At 40.7% G+C, this 23,280-nt stretch overlaps 1 protein-coding gene across 10 annotated transcripts in view; it reads right to left on the reverse strand.

Annotated features, from left to right (window-relative positions):
- ZMYND8 (zinc finger MYND-type containing 8) overlaps nucleotides 1-23,280 on the reverse strand; it is a 109,868-nt gene that overhangs the window by 18,297 nt on the left and 68,291 nt on the right. For 9 of the 10 annotated variants that reach the window (XM_077335541.1, XM_077335540.1, XM_077335539.1 and 6 more), the window contains 12 exons: nucleotides 21,549-21,662; nucleotides 20,345-20,437; nucleotides 18,817-18,904; nucleotides 17,091-17,146; nucleotides 16,001-16,078; nucleotides 13,974-14,089; nucleotides 12,511-12,992; nucleotides 10,105-10,245; nucleotides 8,623-8,775; nucleotides 5,807-6,304; nucleotides 2,441-2,812; nucleotides 707-897 (listed from right to left, as the gene is read on the reverse strand). In XM_077335541.1, coding sequence (XP_077191656.1) covers nucleotides 707-897; nucleotides 2,441-2,812; nucleotides 5,807-6,304; nucleotides 8,623-8,775; nucleotides 10,105-10,245; nucleotides 12,511-12,992; nucleotides 13,974-14,089; nucleotides 16,001-16,078; nucleotides 17,091-17,146; nucleotides 18,817-18,904; nucleotides 20,345-20,437; nucleotides 21,549-21,662 — 2,382 coding nt within the window. The remainder of the gene's footprint in view (nucleotides 1-706; nucleotides 898-2,440; nucleotides 2,813-5,806; nucleotides 6,305-8,622; nucleotides 8,776-10,104; nucleotides 10,246-12,510; nucleotides 12,993-13,973; nucleotides 14,090-16,000; nucleotides 16,079-17,090; nucleotides 17,147-18,816; nucleotides 18,905-20,344; nucleotides 20,438-21,548; nucleotides 21,663-23,280) is intronic. The other variant, XM_077335542.1, reaches the window with a different exon arrangement.

A 23,280-nucleotide genomic window follows, 5' to 3' on the forward strand; every position in this document is an offset into this window, starting at 1 on the left:
ACTGGTGAAGCTTTAGTTTGGATTTGTCAAGTGCAAAATGGTTTCGTCAGTTAATACAATAACAGACAGAAACAGCCTTCTCTGCTTTTAATGGATTGCTGACCATTTTAGAAACTTGACCTTTGATGACCACCTGAAATGTAGAACCTCATTCAATAAATTAATAAATTATAACTGTAATAATATCAGAGAGATTCAGGTTTGCTGTTATTTCAGGATGATGCGCAAGGCCCACTCCTTTAGGCTCTCACCCCAAAATTTCTAGCTGTGCACCTGAAAGCACAGTATTTAGTAAGAAGAGGAAATACCTGCCACAGAAAGTAAGTGTAATTATCATTACAATCACAAAGTGCAAACATGCATTCATACAAGATCAAGAATGCTAAACATCTGCAACACACTCACACATTTGAGCTGGTTTCTTTCCGATATTCCTGTTCTAAATCCCAAGCTCCTGTTTTTTTTATGGGAAACAAGGACAAGAAAAATGCTCGTGCTTCTAGCTACACCTTAGCAGCCAGTTTAAAATATTGCTGTAAAGGTTCTTCCATGTGCTCAAAGGTTAATCTGTGTGAAAGTAAGGGAGCAACTGCTCCTAAGAGCAGATAGCCCACTTTTTTTTTTTTTTGCATGTTAGGGAGTGTGTATCCTTCAAGGTAAATGTATTAAAGACATGTTTGTTTCTTAAAGACAAAAACCAACTTACTTTACTAGTATACTTAGCAATATCTGCAGCCACATCTGCTGAAGCTGTTGCTATTGGCAAGTCTGAATTAACTGAAGATGAAAGTGTACTTGCTGATCCAGAACTGGTTACTATAGAAACAGGCTGAGTGCTTGTAACCAAGGTGATTGTTGAAGTTGAAGTACTTTGAGTAATTTCCTTTTGCTGTACAGCTAAGGAGGCAAAACAGAATTCTATGAGTGAATATTTCTGTGCATTGGAAAAACAGAAACTGGCAAACTCTTTACTAAATATTACTAAACAAATCTTTTCACTGTATTCTAAACATTTACATGGGGATAGCTGCGCATGACACTGTGTTGACGCCACTCAGAGCAATGGTGGCCTATCACATTTGTAACACTAAGCAGTCAGAATCTTCTGCTTTCACTGAGCCTTATATTTCTACTGAAAAATGCATATGTTAGGGGAATAAATTCTGAGGACAAGATAGTTAGCAACAGATTGCATCTTGTAACCACATAAGCCCCTAGATTGCTAAGTCACATGCTCAGCCTGGTTCAGTCACATGCTCAGCCTAATCTACCTCACAAGGCTGTTGTGAGGATAAAATGGAGAAGAGGAATAAAATGGAGAAGAGGAATATGATGAACCAAGCTAAACCATAAAGGAAGCAATTTTCAATGTTTCTGCAGTTATTCTAAATGCTAATCACAGCATAGATAACTGCTCTTGACAGAGATGTGTGACATTTAAAACTGACAGCAATCAATTCACTATCTTATAGGTTTAGGGTACAAAAGGTATAACAGTAAGAGTCTCTACTGTATATATCCTGCAAATCTGCAAATCCATCCTGATACAAGTTATGCCTTATTCCACAAGTATGTGATCTCAAACTAATATATATGATCATTTTATCTTCCATATTACTACTACCCAATAAGTTTATCTTTTAATGCAGTGTCCTTTTACAATATTTGTTAAATAAATAAAGAAGAAGAAGAAGAAGAAGAGTTGGTTCTTATATGCCGCTTTTCCCTACCCGAAGGAGGCTCAAAGCGGCTTACAGTCGCCTTCCCATTCCTCTCCCCACAACAGACACCCTGTGGGGTGGGGGTGAGGCTGAGAGAGCCCTGATATCACTGCCCGGTCAGAACAGTTTTATCAGTGCCGTGGCGAGCCCAAGGTCACCCAGCTGGTTGCATGTGGGGGAGCGCAGAATCGAACCCAGCATGCCAGATTAGAAGTCCGCACTCCTAACCACTACACCAAACTGGCTCTCACCAAACTGGTGAGTAAAACCATGATCTACATAAATGGTTTTTAAAATACTCCTGAGGACCTCACTGCAGTTCATTTTGCATCTTTAAACATTTACAGGAACCTTAAAAGTAAAGGTAAAGGTATCCCCTGTGCAAGCACCGAGTCACGTCTGACCCTTGGGGTGACGCCCTCTAGCATTTTCTTGGCAGACTCAATACAGGGTGGTTTGCCATTCCCTTCCCCAGTCATTACTATTTTACCCCCCAGCAAGCTGGGTACTCATTTTACCAACTTCGGAAGGATGGGAGGCTGAGTCAACCTTGAGCCGGCTGCTGGGATCGAACCCCCCAGCCTCGTGGTCAGAGCTTCAGACAGCATGTCGCTGCCTTACCACCCTGTGCCACAAGAGGCTCTTGATGGGGAAAAAAATCCATGGTCTGATGACCCTGAGTACAAGACCCAGGGTGAAAATACAGCAGTGGGGAATACCTTTTACTGCCTGCCTTGTCTGGTATCGTGTTCCCTGAGAAGACTGGGGCTGTTGTTGCTGACTCTGCTGTTGCTGCTGCTGCTGCTGCCTTTGCACTTTTTGCATATGCCATTTCTGAGAAGAAGTCTGAAATTTGTTCGAAGAATTCCACACAACTCTCTGGACGGCGGGGGCGGTTTCCTTCGGCAGAAGCAGCCTTTGCTTTTTCACTGGGCTCCCGGTAGCTGCAACTGGAGTGCTCACAGCGGAAGTTGTGCTTGTTGTAGCTGTGACACCAGCTGGAGGAGTTTGGGACGCTGATCGAGTAAGCACCTGAGTTTCCGCTGGAGGCTGACTGCTCGCACTTGAGGAAGGGGTGGGTTTAGCAGCAGCTAAAAGCAAAGGGGGAAAAATGATGCTGATTTTAATATCTGTTCTGAATTATCACAGTGAAAAGTGTTGTTGGGGAAGAAGAGTGAAAATGTGCTTCTGTTTCCCAGAATTGGGAAGGTAATTTATAAACATGAGATCTGTAACAGCCATCTCTGATCTTCACTGCAGAGAAAAAATTGCTGCAGTAACAACACAACACTCTCTCCATAGAGGCTAAAATGACTAAACTGAGGCTTATCCTACTTTGGTCTTATCATCAGAAGCCAAGATTTACTGGAAAAGACGAAAAGTTGAAGGCAGTATACAAAAAGAAAGACTTAAAATTAGATGGATTGACTCAATAAAGAAAGCCACAGTTCTCGGTTTGTAAGAGCTGGGCAAGGTTGTTTTGGAGGTTATTCATTCATAGGGTCACCGTAAGTTGGATTCAACTAGACGGAACACAACAACAGTTTGTAAGTCGTACCATATAGATACATTTTGCTCCAGGACCTTCTCTCTCTTGCAACCTTTTGGTATGATATCTCCATAACTTACTATGAAACATTTTTATTCTCTTATATCATTCCGATGGCTTCTACAGCTGCTGTCTTTTCCTTCACATTCAAATATTAGGTCCTGGAACATCTTCATTCAGATTAAGGAATGAAAAATAGAAAAAATATTGAACTATGTTCCCTTTCAGAAAAGAAGTCTTGACACCATAATAATTTATTATGAGTTTCAACTTAAAGGCAAAAATCTAGTTGAGCCAGACCAATGTTCAAAACGGCAGCATCAACTGGGACCCAATATTAATTACATTTATTCCACCTGTTTTCTCCCACAGCTAGGTCACTGGAATCCAGTGACATGAGACACAAATTTTGGGAAAGGATATTTAAATACAGCAGTCAATCATAATGTATTCTTGTCCCTTTAATGAGGCGTATGTATTTCTATGCGTACCCCAGTTTTAAGATGACACTATTTTCTGGCAGGACTCCTGAAACTTTTGTATTTTCCCCTATTAGCAGGGTTCAGGGGCTATGCCAGAACAAATAGGGTCACATACGATTTTCCTGCAGTTGGGAATGCCCCAAGTTAGTAAGCGGGTTGTCTATTAATTAGTTTTCCAGACATTGTTTTCAAGAAGCAAAACATTTTAAAATACTATTGCTGCTATTATTGTTTTAATTATAATGCTTGAGTGAGAAAATGTGTAAGCTAGTTAGTAATTGTTTAAGACCTTTTTAAAAATCAATAGTATTAAAATAGTCTGAATTGAGAAGTTTGAATATATTTACATAGCCCAACTACAACCTGAAGACCTGGTATGGCCTCAGTGGGCCTTTTCAAAGTGGGGAGGGGGGGAGGGAGTCCCTGCCAGCACTCCCCCCACTTTGAAATGGTAGGCCGGGGGGAGGGGAGGAAAGGCTAGTGCTTGTTGAAGTTTTAATTACAACAGGCTTTTTTGTTTGTTAAAATATTGTATGTAGTTCTTTTTCTCATGGGTATGGGCAACAGCTGCCTGGCAAGAGATGTCACAGTAAGAAAACAGAAAAAACACTGTGGCTAGATTTCCATTATGCATTGCAAGTATGGGAGGGAGGAACAGTGTAAGCAGGCAAACACACGCCACACTTGTGTCTGTGTAAACTGGCTGAAAATAGTGTTCAAATCATAGGAAAGGGGAGGGCAATATAGTTCCTTAATAAAATCCTCTTCTAAAGTTTTATCCTCTCCTCTGAATTCTGGATCTTCCCACTGATTCTCACAAGCCCTATCCTACATCCTGTTCCTTTAGGGTTCTGGACAAATTACTTGCATACCTCTGTGGTCATTGTGAGCCAGTTCTATGAGGACAAATACATAAGGATCAGGGAAGTGCTTCTGACTCGTATGCCTTCTTCACCTCTGACTACATAACAGTCCTATGATCTTCCTAACTGCATTGAAATGAAAAAATTAAGTCTATGCTTCCGTTAGCATTATTCTCTTGGTTTCTGTTACCAACAAAAACAAAACAAAGTCAAAGAATTAATCCTCTCTCCCTTTGTTCTCATTATGCTTGTGAGAAGTGCAGTCCAAAAGGTGAAATAGCTTTGCAATGCAGAGTTTGCCCAACACAGACGCTTGTATTTTTCCCTATTAGCAGGGTTCAGGGGCTATGCCAGAACAAATAGGGTCACATATAAAAATATAGACCTGCTACTCCCAGGATAGGCAGGAAGATGACTGGAGCAGGGTGCCTCCCACCACGCAGGACAGGAAGTTGAAAATTAGTCCTGCCTCCCAGTTAAAGTGGAGGGAAACACCCACTGAGGCATCCTCCTGAATATCAAGGGAGAAGTGCTTCTGAGACGTATGCCTTCTTCACCTCTGACTACATAACAGTCCTATGATCAACAACTTCCTAACTGCATTGAAATGAAAAAATTAAGTCTATGCTTCTATTAGCATTATTCTCTTGGTTTCTGTTACCAAAAAAACGAAACAAAGTCAAAGAATTAATCCTCTCTCCCTTTCTTCTCATTATGCTTGTGAGAAGTGCAGTCCAAAAGGTGAAATAGCTTTGCAATGCAGAGTTTGCCCAACACAGACACTCTCTGAGAAGGGATATCAGGGATACACAATGGATTATTTTCTACATCCATCTGCATTCATAAAATGAAAAAAAAATACATGTATTCAGAGGGGTCTCATCTTTTCTAGGCTGGAATGTATCTTCCTGCCATTTCCTTAATCCCAGAATGGAATTTTAGGAATGTCGTCACTGCTTGCCTTCTAAATCTTCACCATATATACATAATAAAAGATACACTATTTGATATGTTATAGGAACAGACCTCTCTTTTTTCTTTCTAAGGGGAAAAAGCCATTTCCTACATGTTCTAGTAAAGAAATCTCCATAACATATTAGGGTTTAAGGAAACAGGGATGTTACTTTAACAATTAAGAAACCGCATTCAACCCTTTAATGAGAACCACATATAAAAACAAACCAGTCCTACCTTCTTGCTTTGGAGGGGATTCTTTCGGTTCTTTTTTGTTTTTCCGTCCCTCACGTCCACATTGGTCTTCGCCTAAGTCAATAACAAGTTCACTTTCTGAATCCGAGTCCAAACCAAGATGCACAGTAGGAGAGTCTGTCTCATCTTTACCTTTCAGTTTCTCTTTTGTTGGATGTGACAAACTTTTACCCTTTTCAGAAAGTTCTTTATCAGAATCTGCATTTGTTTTGTCTTTGACTGGGGCATCTGTTTTCTCTACTTCGGAATTGGTACTTTTAATATCTTCTTTTTCCTCAGTAGGAGTTGGCGGTTTGGGTTTTTTTTTCACAGCCAGTGATTCTTTGTCACTTCTTGAACCCTCTTTTTCTTCTTCTTCCTGGTCGTTCTTGGATTTCTGTTCATCATCACTAAGATATTCACTATCACTTGAGTCTGATTTTTCAGAATCTTCTGAATCGCTATGCTCGACTGCAACATCTTCAGAGATTTCATTGATCCCTAAATATAAAACAAACAATAAAAGATATTCAAAACTGGACCAAAGATAGTTTTATATTTATATATGCAGACTCTTTAACTCTCCTTTTTAATGTTTGAGGTAGCTTACAATACTTTAAGAAACAGCTACCGTATTTGCCGGCGTATAAGACGACTGGGAGTATAAGACGACCCCCCAACATTTCCACTCAAAATATAGAGTTTGTTACATTACAGTACAGTACTATGGGCCACTATGGGCAGCTATGTCTATCCCAACTGAAGTGTACCTGGCGTATAGGACGACCCCTCCACTTGGAGGCATGTTTTTCAGGGGGGAAAACTAGTCTTATACGCCAGCAAATACTGTATATAAATCCATCTTCTCTATGGCATGCATTACTCTATCAGAAAACAAAGTTACAAGCCTCAGATTTGGCCACTAGCTTCAGGATGATCAAGGGACTTGCAGTGCCAAAAATGAAAGGAACTGGAACCTTCAGGGTCAATTTCAAGAAACCCACGTGCACCCTGCTTTTTTGCACTGAAAGTCATTGTTGCATTTGGGAGGCACAAATAAAGCTAATAATCTGAAAATTTGGCAAAAGGTTCAGACTGATGATGAGAGTGGCAGTGCCAAAAATGAAGGCCACTGGAAGATCCTGGCCTGGGTTGTCTGTGAAGCCCCCAATGCTATTTGAGTGAAATCTAAGGTTGTCTCTGGCAGATGTAACTCGTCAGAAAAGCTAGGATCCTTAAAACTTCAGGATGATGTGAGCGGCCATACCAATAACGCAGGGAACTGTACCATGCTAACACTGAGGATCTCCCAAATACCCTTCTGATGGCCATGGGTGAAAAAGTTTACTCACAAGAAGCCAGGAAGGGCAAGCAGCACAGACAAGAGAGGTAAAACATATTCTCTTTCTGATTAAACCAAGAGGCTTTAACAGCTTAAAAACCTGCATGGTGTAGTGGATGCAATGTCAGATTTGCATCAAGGAGAGCCAGGTTCAAATCCCTATTCTTCCACAGAAGGTTGCTAGCTGATTTTGCACCAGTCACTGCCAGCCAAACCTACCTCACAAGGTGATTCTTGTAAGAAAAGGAAGTAAGGGATACTATTGGAAAGAAATGCAGAATAAGGTATTTGTTATAAATCCAATTTTGCCTACTGCTTGCCAACAAAAAAATGAGGAGGAGGAGAGTTGGTTCTTATATGCTGCTTTTCTCTACCCAAAGGAGGCTCAAAGCGGCTTACAGTCGCCTTCCCTTTCCTCTCCCCACAACAGACACCTTATGAGGTAGGTGAGGCTGAGAGAGCCCTGATATCACTGCTCGGTCAGAACAGCTTTATCAGTGCTGTGGCGAGCCCAAGGTCACCCAACTGGCTGCACATGGGGGAGCGCAGAATCGAACCCGGCATGCCAGATTAGAGGTCCGCACTCCTAACCACTACACCAAACATGTATTTGCCCCCTTTCTTCCTTCGGAGACTCAAGAATTACAAATGTAGATAAAACACATAGAATAAATTATTTCAAAAACACGAAAATGAAAATTTAAAATAAGTACTTAGAGGTGCTTAGGAATGCAGTCCTACTCCTAAAAGCTGGAAATGAAAAGGCCAGCCTCACTTCCCTAGGCAGGCTGTACCACGATTCTAACAGTATAATAAAAGCACGTGCAAAAGCAATTTGAATAAAAAGCAAGCTTTACTTTTCAAATCCCCATAGCAAGTCTGAGAATTGGTAATGTTTTCATTTTAGAGGTAAGGCTCAGTTGACTGGCTTAGCAAATTACATCATTTCCTATTAGTGGGCTACATGGTTCAGTGACAGAGCAGCTTGCAAAAGATTCCCAGTTGAAGACAACCCATGCAACTGCCTCATACAGCCTATATTCTCTACTCAGACTAACGGCAGCTTTTTGGTAGAGGTCTTTCACATCACCTGCTACCTGATTGTTTTAACTGGAGCTCCTAGGCACCTGGGACCTTCTGAATGCAAAACAGATGCTCTGTCACTGAGCCATGGCCTCACCCAAATTTTAGGTTGTAGGAAAGATCTCTCTTTGACTCTGAAGAACCACTGCCAATGACAGTAGATAACACTGAGCTAGATGGCCTAATGGAAAGACAATTTAGAGATGAGGCACAACTACCAAGGATAACAAAGGTTTGAATGATGGTCTTCTATGGTGCAGTTCCAACAATCCACCCAAAGCATCATACATTGTATTTCAGATTTATTTTCCTTTTATAAGGATGTTATTATAATGAAAAATGTGTTTTAAGCTCCAATGCTAGATTGCAGATCTCGCTGTGATCATGTGCATACCTAGTTGTGCTTTACAGCTCTCTATTGTCTTGTCAAGATTAAGCTGGAATCTGCTGCGAATTTGACGTTTTGGTGAAATTAGTGGCACAGGAGTGGATTGCTGCTGGACGGATTCACTTAACTCTTTCAGATCCATCTCAGCTTTACTTCGATCTAGAATATTAAAGTTTTCATTAGGACATAATGTTGAATGAATAGAAAATGAAGACTTCAAGAAAGAAGCATCTTTTAATTGACATAAAAAAACAACAGTGTTCTGTGATGGAATGGTTGGCCATATATCTGAAAACAAATCCTTTCAATAGCTAGGTTGCTGAAAGCCCATTAAGGAGATGAGATTTATTGCAGCTAATGAGCACAATGCTTTAGGATGCACTCCTATGTGTGTGAACCTTATTAAGTGAAGGAGCAAAACTATGATCTCTGATTACACCTACATAGAGAACCTCTGCACTAAATCCAACCTAATCCATTTAGAAAAACCATCAAATTCATAGCAAGAAAATTCCTTCAAAACTGGTCTGACAAGCAGCTCATTGAAAAAAAGCTGAAAATTATTCCTATTCCATTGCTAAGCAACAAATCCTTATCCACTGTTCCTCTTAATATTTGTGAAACAGCCTGTGGGGTGGAACGGGTCCAGGGTGTCCGAGCTGGAATAGGGCCAATCCCTGATTGGCCCTGCTACCACAGCTCCCGCCCTCCTTCCCTTTACGCTAGCCACTTTGCTCTCAGACACCTGAGAGAGAGACACACAGAGAGCCCAGCCAAACTGCCTAAGGAGGTGGTGAGCTCCCCCTCACTGGCAGTCTTCAAGCAAAGGTTGGATACACACTTTTCTTGGATGCTTTAGGATGCTTTGGGCTGATCCTGCATTGAGCAGGGGGTTGGACTAGATGACCTGTATGGCCCCTTCCAACTTTATGATTCTATGATTCAAACAATCCCTGATTACCTGCTATGGCTCCTATTGTGAGGGAGAGAGACACACACACAGAGACAAACTGCAAACAACCTTTGCTTTCCTGCTATGAAGGAGCCCTGATTACCTCCTATGGCTCCTGCTACGAGAGTGATCTGTGCCTACCGGTGTCCCCGGGGTCCTAGCGCCCATTGCATTCCTCGTTGCAATGGGCTTTCTTGCTAGTATCAAATAATTGGTGTTTTTAGACAATCCCAATTACAGCTATCACTAGACTCCCCCCCCCCACATTTCAGACTAGCAGAAACCATACTTGAGGTGATGATTCTCTTCAATATATTCCCTCTGTTTAATACAAATTAAAAGTAAAATGAAATTATAATTGCTGGCTATGGAAGAGGTAATCCAGTGTTATTTAACCTTCAGAAGCTAAATAATGAGTGCACTAATATATTTATAATCCTTGCATCCCTGGTCTAGGTTACCTTGAAAAGCATTTCCTACTTGTCATTATGACAGCTGATTGTAAGTCCAAGTTGTTCTCAACTTTTTGAACTCACCAAGATTCAGATTAAGGATGCTTCCTGGAGTGGATGTTCTTTCTTGCTTAGTAGCAGAAGCTGTGGAAGCCTGAGGAGAGAATGGTTTGGGGCTGCCAGATAAACTACCTGCTTGGCCTGTCCTTGTTGGTGCTGGAGATGCTGGGGGAGGGGTGAGGGAGGGAGGAGAAAGAATTGAAAAATAAGTTGAAAAATGTGGCCTGGAGTACCAAGAACCAATTTAGGTGTCACCAAAGCCAGAGCCTCTCTCCCCACCTATTTAAGATACCCCCCAAAAAAACCCTGTTTAGCCTTAAAAAAATGGTGAGATCACCTCTCTCTCACTGCATATATTTAAAAATATAATCTGAAATAGTGCCAATAGTGAAAATCTAATTTTCTCGCCTTTGCTTCCAGTAAAATAAGAGATTTTAGAGCCAAAAAGAGTCAGCTACTTTGAAAATCTATAAATTAACAAATACATATTATATGAACAGCACAAATCACAGCAAGAGCTATTTATTTATTTCAAAATATTTAAAGGGTGATAATTAAGACAGGCATCAAACAACAGCCATCTATTTTAACTGAAGTTTAAAAATGTGCTCCATGGATTCATAGCTGAATACCAGGGCCAGAATAAAGATCCTCCAAAAGACGTCTCTTAAGTCAAAGAATCTAGAATCAGGTGAAACAATATTGATCTGTTTACTGTTTCATTAGGAATAACATTTAAAAGAAATCTAGAGGCCTTTTACATGCTGTGAGTCCAATAAGCCAGTAAGAAGCTGCTATATTTGACAGATATTAACAATTCAAACAGAACTTGGGAGTGTGAGGGGCTCCCAACACACCTTACTGCTTATAGTCTTGAGACTATTTTGGACCTGGTACCATTTGGCAAGTTTCCAAGGAAATTGCCTCTGAACTGATTCTGAATGCGTTCATCACACAAGTAGCTAGCGTTCTTCTGACTCTAAACTACATAGTCACGTGAAGAAAAAAGTTTCCTTATAAGGAAAACAAATAGCCATTTTATAGAAATTAATAAGCATGCAGAAACCCAGCAACACAAGCACAGTTAATAAAATGACATTAGGGTTTAATGTCAAGCAAAAAAACAAAATCCAACCATGCCAAATGAAGAAAAGAGACATTCCAGTACAGGCAACTTAGAACAATATAACTGGATCTATTACCAGCTTTTTCTACAAAGTTTATGCTGAAGGCTGTGAATAAGGCTGACATAAACACCATGCAGAAGCATTCTTCTTATGCAATATTCCTGGGTTCCTTACCCTGGGTAGGCTACAAAGTTATTAAAAGAAGAACACTTAAAACTTTGCAAGTGACTTCTAAAAATGAAGACAGCGTGGCAAAGTGACCTGTTATATATTAAAGGCTTTATTTGCATCATTTGCAGTGCTTTATCAATTTTGTTTTGTGATTTTAGATTCCCCCCCCCCTTTATCGTAGTAAGCGCAATAAAAAGTCAGCGTGGTGTAGTGGTCAGACTGTTGAATGCCCCCACTCTGCCATGGAAACTCACAGGATTACCTTGAGCCAGCCAATCTCTCTTAGCCCAGTCTACCTCACAGGGCAGTTGTAAGAATAAAATGAGAGCGGGGGGAAACTATGTTGTAAGCTACCTTCAGTCCTCATGGGGAAGGAAAGTGGGGGGAATTATCTAAATAACTATATGGCTTCAATTTTTAAGAAAGGACCTGTTCTACAGTGACAGTGCACTACTGTGCATTGTGTACAAAGCTCATCCAGGCAAGCCCCTGCTGTAACTGTGGCTCCAAGACTGTCCTGCCCTAAGGGCAACACTCCTTTCAGCAGCACTGGAAAACAGCTCCATAACTTCTAGACAAGAATCACAAGTCCCAGGTATCCTATTTTAAATGGGTAGCTTTGCATTTGAGGGAGGACAGTCACGCACATACCACTCACAGCCCACTAACCTAGACTAGACTTCCTGCCTGCACAGCCAAAGAATCAGAGTGCAGGGGATTTTATTATTGCTCTCAAGCTTTCAAATGCTCCCAACGGATGCATATTCTCTGAAGTTCCATTTCCCTAGATCTATGTCAATTCTCCAGTATGCTGTCAGCAAAGCCCGATTCCTTTGTTCTGACAAATGCCCTGGAGTCTTTCCTGGATCATGAGTCTTCCCCTTGAGCCTCTGACCCATCTTGGAGTTCAGCACAAATACTTTGTCATTAGCATGGGCTGCAACCTTCCTGGCTCTTCTCCAATCTTTTAATTGTTCTCCAGACAGTTATTTGGAAACTTAATGCTACACCTGAGCCCAATACGGCCTAAACAGTGCCCAAATAACTATCACTCAGACTTTCCTCCCAATTGTTATGCTCCACATATAGCCTGACTATTACTTGATGCATCTTTTATATCCATATCCCTTACCTGTACTCTTATCAATAAAGTCCATGGACTCTTCACTTGCGCTAAAGTGACTGGAGGTTGCTTTTTTCTCTGCATCCTGTTCAACATCGGATCCCGTGTGAACAGATGAATTTGTACTCATTGGGGAACGTGGCATATCTGTTAAAGAAATCCTTCGCCCAGTACTGCTACTCAGCATTGGTTTGCTCATTAAGATCTTGGGTGATGCTGTCATATCAAAGTTAAGTTTGATTTTCTCTTGTTTGTCAGTCTTAGCAGTCCCAGCACCTGGATTTGAAGGGTCTAACAACATTTGGTATTGGTTGTTGGGAGTATACGGTGTCCGGAAAGGTGCATAATTAAATACTCCAAACTTTCTACGGATGTTCTCCACATAAACCTCCATCTCTTGCATTGCACTGTTGAATATGCTTTTAGTCTTTTTCACGGAAAAAGGAATTTCTTTAGACATGAGGTAGCAATTATTTACTGGAACCCAGGCCCTGCATATAAAACAGTAAAATAAAGAAGGAGATGGAGGAGACAGAACATTAAATTCCATGTAGGTGGTTATGTCAGCTTTTACCCAGTCTTAGAATACATTTACTTAGAAGTCTCAAAAATGTCAATATAATTTGCATAAAAGCAAGCATTTATGTGACCCAAGTCTTTGTTTAGTACTAAATTACGGAACAGGGTATATGAACGTACTATAGTCCAGAGCAGCACAAGTCTAAATATAAACTTTTCTTCAAATAAAGAAATTTGTGGAAAGAAAGATGTCCTCAAGTAACAAATTTCCAAATAACAAACTATACTCTCTTAATACATAAAAAGGTGGTATGGGGTCATTCAAACACCACTAGACAATTCCCAATTGCCATCTGGGCCAAAGAAAGAAGAATCAATTTCCCTGAAGTATTATGTTTAATTTAGTGTGGCGTTGGTGAACCTCACATGAAGAAATTTATGGGATAATGTCTCCCGATCAGGCTGTTAATGCTTCTTCATCTATTACATATGATCAAATGAATCATTTGCTTGCAATGTTCACAAGTTACAATCCAGTTGTATGTATACCCACTGAATAGCCATGAATATTAATAGTATTCAAAGATGCTGAGTCCTGCTACCATTTTTACATGCAATGATTTTGTCTGTGGACTAACTCTGCCATAAACATAAGAAGTCTTACTTATCAAAGACTTACTTTAAAATGTCATATAAGTTCTGAAATGGTAAATTTGAACAAAAAATAATTTATCATGTAAATTACTAGTTATTTCAATTTGAAAGCAGTTAAGCAAGACAATAGCACCATGGCAAAAAAAAACCCAAACAAGCTAGGAAATATTTAAGTAAGTAAATATGACATGCTTTGAATGTCAAGCATCAAAAAGCAGATAAGTGTCAACAGCATAACACCAACTACCACCAAAAAGAGGACACAGAATCACTAAGCCATCATACAACTGAATCCCCACCTGTCATGTTGACCAAAGAAACGAGCATCAACTTGACCATCTTTATCTCTCAGTGCTTTGGCAGGCCAGAATGGAAAACCCTTCAGTTTAGCCCAGACCAACGGATGTGGATTGCTCTAGAGAAAATGCAGTGACCATATAGTGAGAAACTACTTCAAGCCTTCTATTGCAATGTACCCTCTTAACTACAGAAAATCTACTCTGTTCAGAATACTATTGCTAATAGGAGGACAAAATTCATTGGGAAATCATGGCCTTTGTTTGTATTCCACCCTCCCCTGAATTCTCAGAGTTAGTGTATTAAATATGTGTAAAAACTAGCTCATTAAAATATCTCTGCTTAAATTCCTCATAATGAAATGGTTCTTTTTTGTACTTAAAATCGAAAGTTGTTTTTTTATACCCCGCAATTCTCTATCCTAAGGAGTCTCAAAGGTTTACAATTGCCTTCACTTCCTCTCCTCACAACAGGCACCTTGTGAAGTGTGTGTGTGTGTGGGGGGGGGTTGAGAAAGTTCTGAGGGAACTGTGACAGGCCCAAGGTCACCAAGCGGGTATCATGTGAAGGATTGGGGAATCAAACACAGTTCTCCTGATTAGAGTTCACCACTCTTAACCACAACATCATGCTGGCTCTCACCAGCAATGAGAGTGAGAACTCTAATGCCTTCAGTGATAAGTACTCTAACATCTATTATATTCATACGCAAGAAAGCCAGAGGTGGGAGTTGGGAAACTGAAGCAAATATAACTCTAATGTAGACAAATAGTTCTACTGTCAAAACCTTCTCAATTCTAGAACACCCATATTCTCATTAGTAGGGAAGCTTGAGTAAAAGGAACACTGCTACCAATTACAACTATTGTGATTGCATTTCCACCTTATTTCTTAAGGCATGCATCTTGGGTGGGGCCAGGAGGTATGAGCCAAACAGCTTTTGACCCTTGGTTTAGACCAGTGGTCCCCAACCTTTCTGAGGTTGGGGACCGGCAGGGCATCGGGGCGTGGCCCGCGGGCCACGCCCACGCATCGGCCGCGCCGCGCATCGGGCTGCACCTGCGGGCCGCGCCAATGCGACAGGCCGCGCCTGCGGGCCGCACCCACACATCGGGCCGCACTCGCCGGCCACGCCCGCGGGCCGCACCCACGCATCGGGCCGCGCCCACATGGGCGCAGCCGGCCCTGATTCCCTCTCCCCGCCCTCCCGCAGTAAGAAGCTTCCCGGGCCGCAAGCTTGCGGCCTGGGAAGTTTTTTACTGCGGGGGGGGGGGGGGCGGGGAGAGGGAGCCGCGGCCCGGCGCCATGGCCTTCACGGCCCGGCACCGGGCCGCAGCCCGCAGGTTGGGGACCACTGGTTTAGACAACTGGCCTGCTAGATTCCAGACTATCCCCAGAATATAGTTTTTGTGTTTATTTACATTTATTTCTATTTGTTTTAAGCTGTTTGCGGTTTTGTTAGGGAGTAAGGGGCTAATAAACATGCTACCTAACCAGAAGTTATAGGTCTTAAAATCAATGTATATATATTATCCAGTCATCATAATAGCTGTGCAAAGCAGGCTACTAATTTGTTATATCCTTATTGCAAATAGAGGCTAAAGATGAAATTATTATGGCAAAGCCCCTAATGAGTTAGTGAATTGTCATTCTTCTAGCCACTAAGAGTTGTGTCACCAAATACCCGCTGAAGTTTACGCATGCTATAAAAGTTGCTTTTTTTAAGCATATGCACACAAATTATAATTGAGCAAACACTGTGGGTACCACAATGTCAACTGTTTTTAAGTTTTAGGTAACTCAGCAAAATCCATAACATTCCAATTTTTATCACGGCTCCATTATGAAATGAAAAATTCAAGTGCAAATGAACAGATAAAAAATTTCACCTATAGAATCTCTACATTATAGCTTTAACATCAGGCAACATTTACAAACAGAAGTGTATTTCTCTAGGTCCATTAGTAAACACAACAATGACTTTAAAAATTGCCATAAGTCCATGTTAAAAATGTGAATATATACTTACACAAGGCTCACAAAACCAATTCTCTCGTTTTTGGCAAGCAGCTAAATAACATTCTGGACAAACTTCTATTTCATTCATCTGTAAAGAGAAAAATCAGCTACTATAGAAGTTGGGAGTGTGATTAAAGAAATGGAAATCATCTGTTTTCTCCTACAATCCAGAACAACATGTGTAACCATTGGATTTGGCCACAGTACAGAATTATTCATTTTCCTAGAATGTACATTTTAGTATCTAATTAGATTCATTCTCGTTGCTTCCATTGTGGATATGCTGTTCAATGTCACAAGGTTATTTGGTATATTAATAAACTGCTTTTATCATTTAATGTTGAATGTGTTCAATATTTAAAGCACTTGGGCTTAAAGGAGCAAATTCAGGCAATATGAGTCAGCTGGCAAGACACATAAATAAACTTGCAGCAATGATTACACACTATCAGTATGCTGACAGATAGTAAAATCTTTATATTGTACAATAGCTGAAGCTATTATCTTAATTTATAAAATCAGCTTCACCTTTGTAATGCTATATCTCTTGGCCCATATTTTCAAATTAATCTCTGAGTGAGTTTGAGAGAAAGGCAGATTATAAATAAAATAAATACATTCTATATAAATCCTCAACTGTAAATTAAAATAGTTATTTGAGCATTAAAATCATGGTCACTGCTAATCAAATGAGCACGATATTGATGAAATAAGTATTTAATATGCCAAAAACAGCCCTTATTTTTGTATCTGTTTTTATTTTTCCTCACACATACACACATCTTAAAATTGACTTAAGCATGGCAACCTTGGTGACTAAAGGAATCTGGCCTAAATGCTTGACTAAATCTCTGTATTCCAGAAATCTTAAAGACTAGGAAACAATGAAGTTCAAGGTAAACTCCTTTTCTAGAAAAATCAGAGACAGATAAAAGTCTGGGCCTTTAAAACAATTTCAAATGCATTTTATTATGATTAATAATTTCATTTACAGCCCCACCTTTCTCATTGAGACTCAAGGTAGATTGCTAACTATGAAAACCATTCAATCAGCAAAGAACTCCAGTACACAGAACCAAGACTAAATAAATGATACATACCTCATGCTCACAGATTTTTATTATGACTTTTGCCGTTTGCGTCAATTTATGGTTTCCTGAGGAAATAAAGGATAATGTCTAATTAAATATTTATTGAATCTGATTAAATCTCAATATTTTTCTTTTACTTTAAAAATTCTGCTTTTTGATATTCACAATATGTTTAAAGGATAACTGATTGATTAATTAATTAATTAGTTTATTCCATTTACCTACCGACCTCTGTTATGTAGGAACAGATCACAATGGTCATAACAGTTAAACCGTCAACCTCAAACACAAGTTGGGAGCATTAAGCAGTATTTTATACCCCACAATATTTAGGTATTTTTAAAGCTGCAAGCTCAATAAAAGGCAGAGCAAGGAAAATATCATCCATTTCTGAATAGCGCTTTGAAAAGAATCTTTGCTGTATCCCTCATCTGACACCATTTAGGGATTTCAAGTTCCAGAAACAAACTGGATGTCTGTAAAGCTGATATAAAATTGGAATAAAGTACTGTGTGCTGCAAACCACAATCTAGAAGAAGAAAAGTTGGTTCTTATATGTTGCTCTTCTCTACCAGCAGGAGTTGCAAAATTGTCTACTTGCTAATTGCAGTTACCAACCACCTCCCCTTTCTTCTCCCCACAACAGACACCTTGTGAGGTAGGTGAGGCTGAGAGAGCCTGATATTACTGCTCGGTCAGAACAGCTTTATCAGTGCTGTGGTGAGCCCAAGGTCACCCAGCTGGTGCATGTGGGGGAATCAAACCCAGCTCACCAGATTATAAATCGGTACTCCTAACGAAGCTACTCCCTTGTTGCCAAATTCAAGACAATGTGCAACTTCCAAAGAAAAGCACCCTCATCACTTATATTGAATTACTGTAGGCTAGTGTGGATGTAATCAGTACATCCAGATCTTTCTTCCCCAGGAGTCGGTACAGCTGGCATAACAATTTAAGCTGAAATACTGCTGCTGACCACTCCGTCCACTGGGCTTTCCAAAGTAGTGTTAGATTCTTACAAGCTAGAGGGACTGTCTAAGAGTGATTGTGACAACCATTCAGACATTTTCCCACTCCAGATATCAAGCAAGACTATCACAGAACTGTGAACCATATTAATAGGAAATCCCCCCACGAGTCGTAACTTGAGGTGATCTTTTGATAAGTCTCCAGGATGTAGCCTTCCAACTGATCTCCAAATCAGAACACAAGAAGAACTTGATATATCAGACCAGTGGTCCATCTGGTCCAGCATCCCATCTCATACACTGGCCAACGAGTTACTATGGAAAGCCAACAACAGAACATAGAGACCAAGGCCTTCCCCTGATGTTGCTTCCTAGCACTAATATTAAAAGGGCCTGATATAATTTGGGACAGACTTGTTGTAATCACAGAAGGCGTAAAATCCTAAAGCATACCACCCAATAGGCTCTAATAGTTAAATTCCCGGAGAAATTTTGGATTTTCTAACATTTTATGGAAAGTCAACTTAAAGATTATGAAAAGTCACATCGAGTTTCAGAGATAGAAGGAAGAATCAGGATATATACTACTTAATATTAGGCAACTAATGTTGCAAAGTTTGCATTATGTAATTTTAAATTATAACAAATTAAACTAGAAAATGTGGAACAATTAAAACTATCTTCTCTTGGTTTTTCTTCCAGGTTTCAGTATTCAGATTTTAAGCCCTCCATCTACAATATATTTATTTTAAATAGAATATACATACCCCCATTGTAAATAATGCAATTGTGCAAAATCCATTTGGCATCAGCCAAAAAAGCTTCAGTGCAACCATACATCTTCTTTTTAACATTCTGTAGAACAGGTATGCAAACAGTATGTGAAATATATTTTCTATATCATCTGGAAATTTTACAAAGTTTTTTTCTTAACACTGAGACATCAATTAACTTTTTATAAACATTTACTACAGTATAAACTAATGGAAACATTTACTACAGTATAAACTAATGCTGAAAAAGAGCCTCTTGTGGCGCAGAGTGGTAAGGCAGCTGTCTGAAAGCTTTGCCCATGAGGCTGGGAGTTCAATCCCAGCAGCCGGCTCAAGGTTGACTCAGCCTTCCATCCTTCCGAGGTCGGTAAAATGAGTACCCAGCTTGCTGGGGGGTAAACGGTAATGACTGGGGAAGGCACTGGCAAACCACCCCATATTGAGTCTGCCATGAAAACGCTAGAGGGCATCACCCCAAGGGTCAGACATGACTCGGTGCTTGCACAGGGGATTACCTTTACCTTTTAAACTAATGCTGAACTGAATTAGATGTTATCATATAGAGCTTGTAAATTTAAGAATCTATTAGATGTCATGAGTGCACATTATTTTGTACACCATAATCATTTGTTTACATATCATGGGAACATATTAAGTACAATTTTAAGAGCCTTAAGCAACGTTACATGGTTTTGAAAGTGCTGCAATATGCCATGTTCTCAGTTTCATCAAATGCTGCCTAAAGTCTGCCAAGAAAATCTCAGACAGCAGAGGCAGAAGGAATCCCAGTTCAGAAAACATATTTCCAATCTTCAAATCACAGTTCAGTGATTCAGAATATGTTGCAGAATCTCCCATCTCTTAAACATTCATTTTTTTTGTTTTGTTTTGGCTATTTGTATAAACCAAAGGTGGCCTCCATGCCAAACCATGATTTCAATTCCTGGTTTAGAGATGCAATTTGCCCAGCTATAGCAGCATGTTAAACGATGACTTGTTTAAAAAAGGAAGTTGAAGGGGATCTACAGCATTCAACAAAAGAAGTGTGTGATCCTAGAAAAAAAGCTCAATAATTTGCATTGTATGTACTATTACAAACAATTACACTTGGCTAAAATTGATCCTTAGATGCAAGAAAAACCCCATTGCACGTGTCATTTCGACCAGTGTAAAAGCGTAAAAGCAGCTTTTATATTTAAGGAGGGATTCCTCTCAATCTGTTAGTAATAGACAAATTGGGGGGTGGAATTTACCATACCCAAGTCAGATTCCTTGGATCAATGATTAGTAAGTTTCCAAACAAATTTGGAAATTATACTCTAGTGAGGCCACTGTGAATTTGCACAAATAAAAATTAAGCCCAATATTTCTAGGGCAGGGAACCCATTGCATAATGCAGAAAAAGCAATCATATTTACCATACATACAATGTACTGGGCTGATTTTAGAAATCAGCAATAAAAGCAGCTACAAGCAATCTAACGGAGCTAAACAGGATATTTCTCCTTATCTTTCAACTAACCTTTTCTAATGTACAAAGGTCCATTGGATGAAAGATGTATTCTGCATAATCTGGATGTTGATCTAGTGAAACTGGCTTTTGAAATGGCTCTGTCTGTTGCAAAGGAGGAAAGAAAAAGACTCCATGTTTAACAAACACTGAGAAGCTTCAAAATTCATAATACCCTATTTGAATATAAATCCCAAGCCCAGCTAGGAGGACACAGCAAATATACTTGTGGGTACGCAAATGGTTCCCATTATTATTCACTTTGATAATGTCACAGTGTAACCATAACATATTTGCATTTCATTTCAGGAGTCAACAATGCTGATTTGCAGTAGAATAGCTAGATTCAAATCCACTAGTACCCTGGAGGCCAATGAGACTTTCAGGGTAGGAACTTTCAAGAATCACAGCTCCCTTTGTCAGATACTAACAGCCATCACTCATAGTCGCATAGTTGGATTATGCATAGTTGGATTAGACTTGGTCAAACCCATCCATGCTTGCCATGAAACTCATTGGGTAACCCTGTGTCTGCCATTCTTTTTTAGTCTAGCCTGAGGGAAGAACCATGGATGCTCCCCTAAACTCCAGCATGTATCTTACTGCTTCAGTCAGCAAAGTTTAAAGTCTCCTCCATCTCTAAGAGCTCTATGGAGCCTTCCTCCAACATAAATAACTCTTCTCTTGAAGCAGAAGCCAATTCAGTTGGAGGAAGAATCCTTTGCATGGATGAAGGCTTTAAATGTTGCCAGTCAGTTACGGACTAAATTCAAACTTCAGCCCAACCCTTTCAGTCAAAAGGATTGAGAAAAGCTGGAACTTTTTACTATCCAAAGAAGTCATGGCTTACAATCAAAAAAGTGGGCTGGATATTGGGCCTTACATTGTTTACACTATCATGGTTTTTTTTAAGTATATGAAGTTGAAGTGATCACATTCTTGCCCTGCTCTTGATCCTTCCTATCTTCTTACAGGTGTATTTCTTTCCCCAAAGTTCCAGCATTACTGGTGGAACTATTTATAAATGGAAGAAAGCATCATATGAAATCACACTGTTAAGGGCCACGGTCACCTGCTGTTTGTGCTAACAGACCAGTCTTTCTAACATTGGACATTGCATGAATACTGGAACAATCGAATATAATTAGGAATCTAAACATTTAATTATTCAATCACCAAGATACAATGGAGTAAAATATTAGCACACTGTCCTTACCCCTGGCTGTTTCATTTTTTGTAGTGCAAACTTGAGCAAGTAGGATAACTGTTCGATTGTGAGCATTGTCATAGCTTTGCTCTGTGTTTCTATGCATTCTGCAACAGTAATTTTCTAAAGACAAACATAAAAATGTTCAGATCAGCAAAACATCTAAATATCTCTTCATTACAATGGAACATACAGTTTACTGTCACATGCAAACATTATACTGAAATCTCTTTTTCCACTAAGTGGTCATACACTGTACTGTAAAAATCAAGAAGAAGAAGAAGAGTTGGTTCTTATATGCCACTTTTCCCTACCCGAAGGAGGCTCAAAGCGGCTTACAGTCGCCTTCCCATTCCTCTCCCCACAACAGACACCCTGTGAGGTGGGTGAGGCTGAGAGAGCCCTAATATCACTGCTCGGTCAGAACAGTTTTCTCAGTGCTGTGGCGAACCCAAGGTCACCCAGCTGGTTGCATGTGGGGGAGAGCAGAATCGAACCCGGCACGCCAGATTAGAAGTCCGCACTCCTAACCAGTACACCAAACATGTACAATCTAAAAACAGACTGTGGGGTGTTATTCTCCTAGTCTGGCTGGCAAAATTAAGACAGTGATGTTTTTGCTAGCAAATTCTGATTGAGTTCACAAACATCACTTGGACCCATTATGCACGGGGGTTTTAGCGCACATTCGGGGTGGAATGGCGGCGACTAAAATCACGGATAATGCACGGAGCCGGCTGCAACCGGCTGCAGCTTCGGTGCATGCCGCCAAAAAAGCCGCGTCAGTGAAACGCGGAAGAAAGCGCAGCTTCCGGGTGAGCGGGGCGCAACCAGAAGCGGCGCCCGGATTGGCGCGTGCATAATCGGTTACTCTGGGTTTTGCCGCCGTCGCGCCCCGCCCCGTGCATAACCGGTATGCGTCGCGTCTTCCCCCTCCGCGTTTTCCATGTGACCCGAAATCGCCGTTTCGGCGGCCGTGCATAATGGGCCTTGCTGAAGAAACTGTGGAGATGATTGTGTCTGTATTCTTAGCAAAACTCTTAGTGCATTTTCCCAACAAATCTAAGGAGTGTCATGTACTTTGTCGTCTTGGTAACAGACTTTTGTCATAGGGTCAGGAAGAAAGACTGTGAACAACAAGATTACAGGAAGCAATGCGGTGCCAGAGATTGTGTGCAACAGCCACTGAAGCTAAATCCACTGCTTCTATCTGTCCTTTTCAAAATGTTCTCCGTTATCTTAATCATCACATTATGATTAAATGGCTGTTCACACACTGTTAGTGATCTGGAGGGTAGTTCCCTTTCCACAACTCTCCACTAAGCACTGGAATGCCATAAACCACATTCACAGCTAGGTATCTAGCAGGCAGGCAGGAGCTACACAATTGGTGCTGCTCAGTGGCCCATTATGCACGGCCGCCGAAACGGCGATTTCGGGTCACATGGAAAACGTGGAGGGGGAAGACGCGACGCATACCGGTTATGTATGGGGCGGGGTGCGACGGCGGCAAAACCCAGAGTAACCGATTATGCACGCGGCGATCTGGGCGCCGCTTCTGGTTGCGCCCCGGTCACCTGGAAGCTGTGCTTTCTTCCGCGTTTCACTGACGCGGCTTTTTCGGCGGCATGCACCGAAGCTGCGGCCGGTTGCAGCCAGCTCCATGCGTTATCGGTGATTTTAGTCGCCGCCATTCCACCCCGAATGTGCACTAAAACCCCCGTGCATAATGGGTCAGTGT

The sequence above is a fragment of the Paroedura picta genome, chromosome 4, assembly GCF_049243985.1.
Source record: "Paroedura picta isolate Pp20150507F chromosome 4, Ppicta_v3.0, whole genome shotgun sequence".
Classification (NCBI taxonomy): domain Eukaryota; kingdom Metazoa; phylum Chordata; class Lepidosauria; order Squamata; family Gekkonidae; genus Paroedura; species Paroedura picta.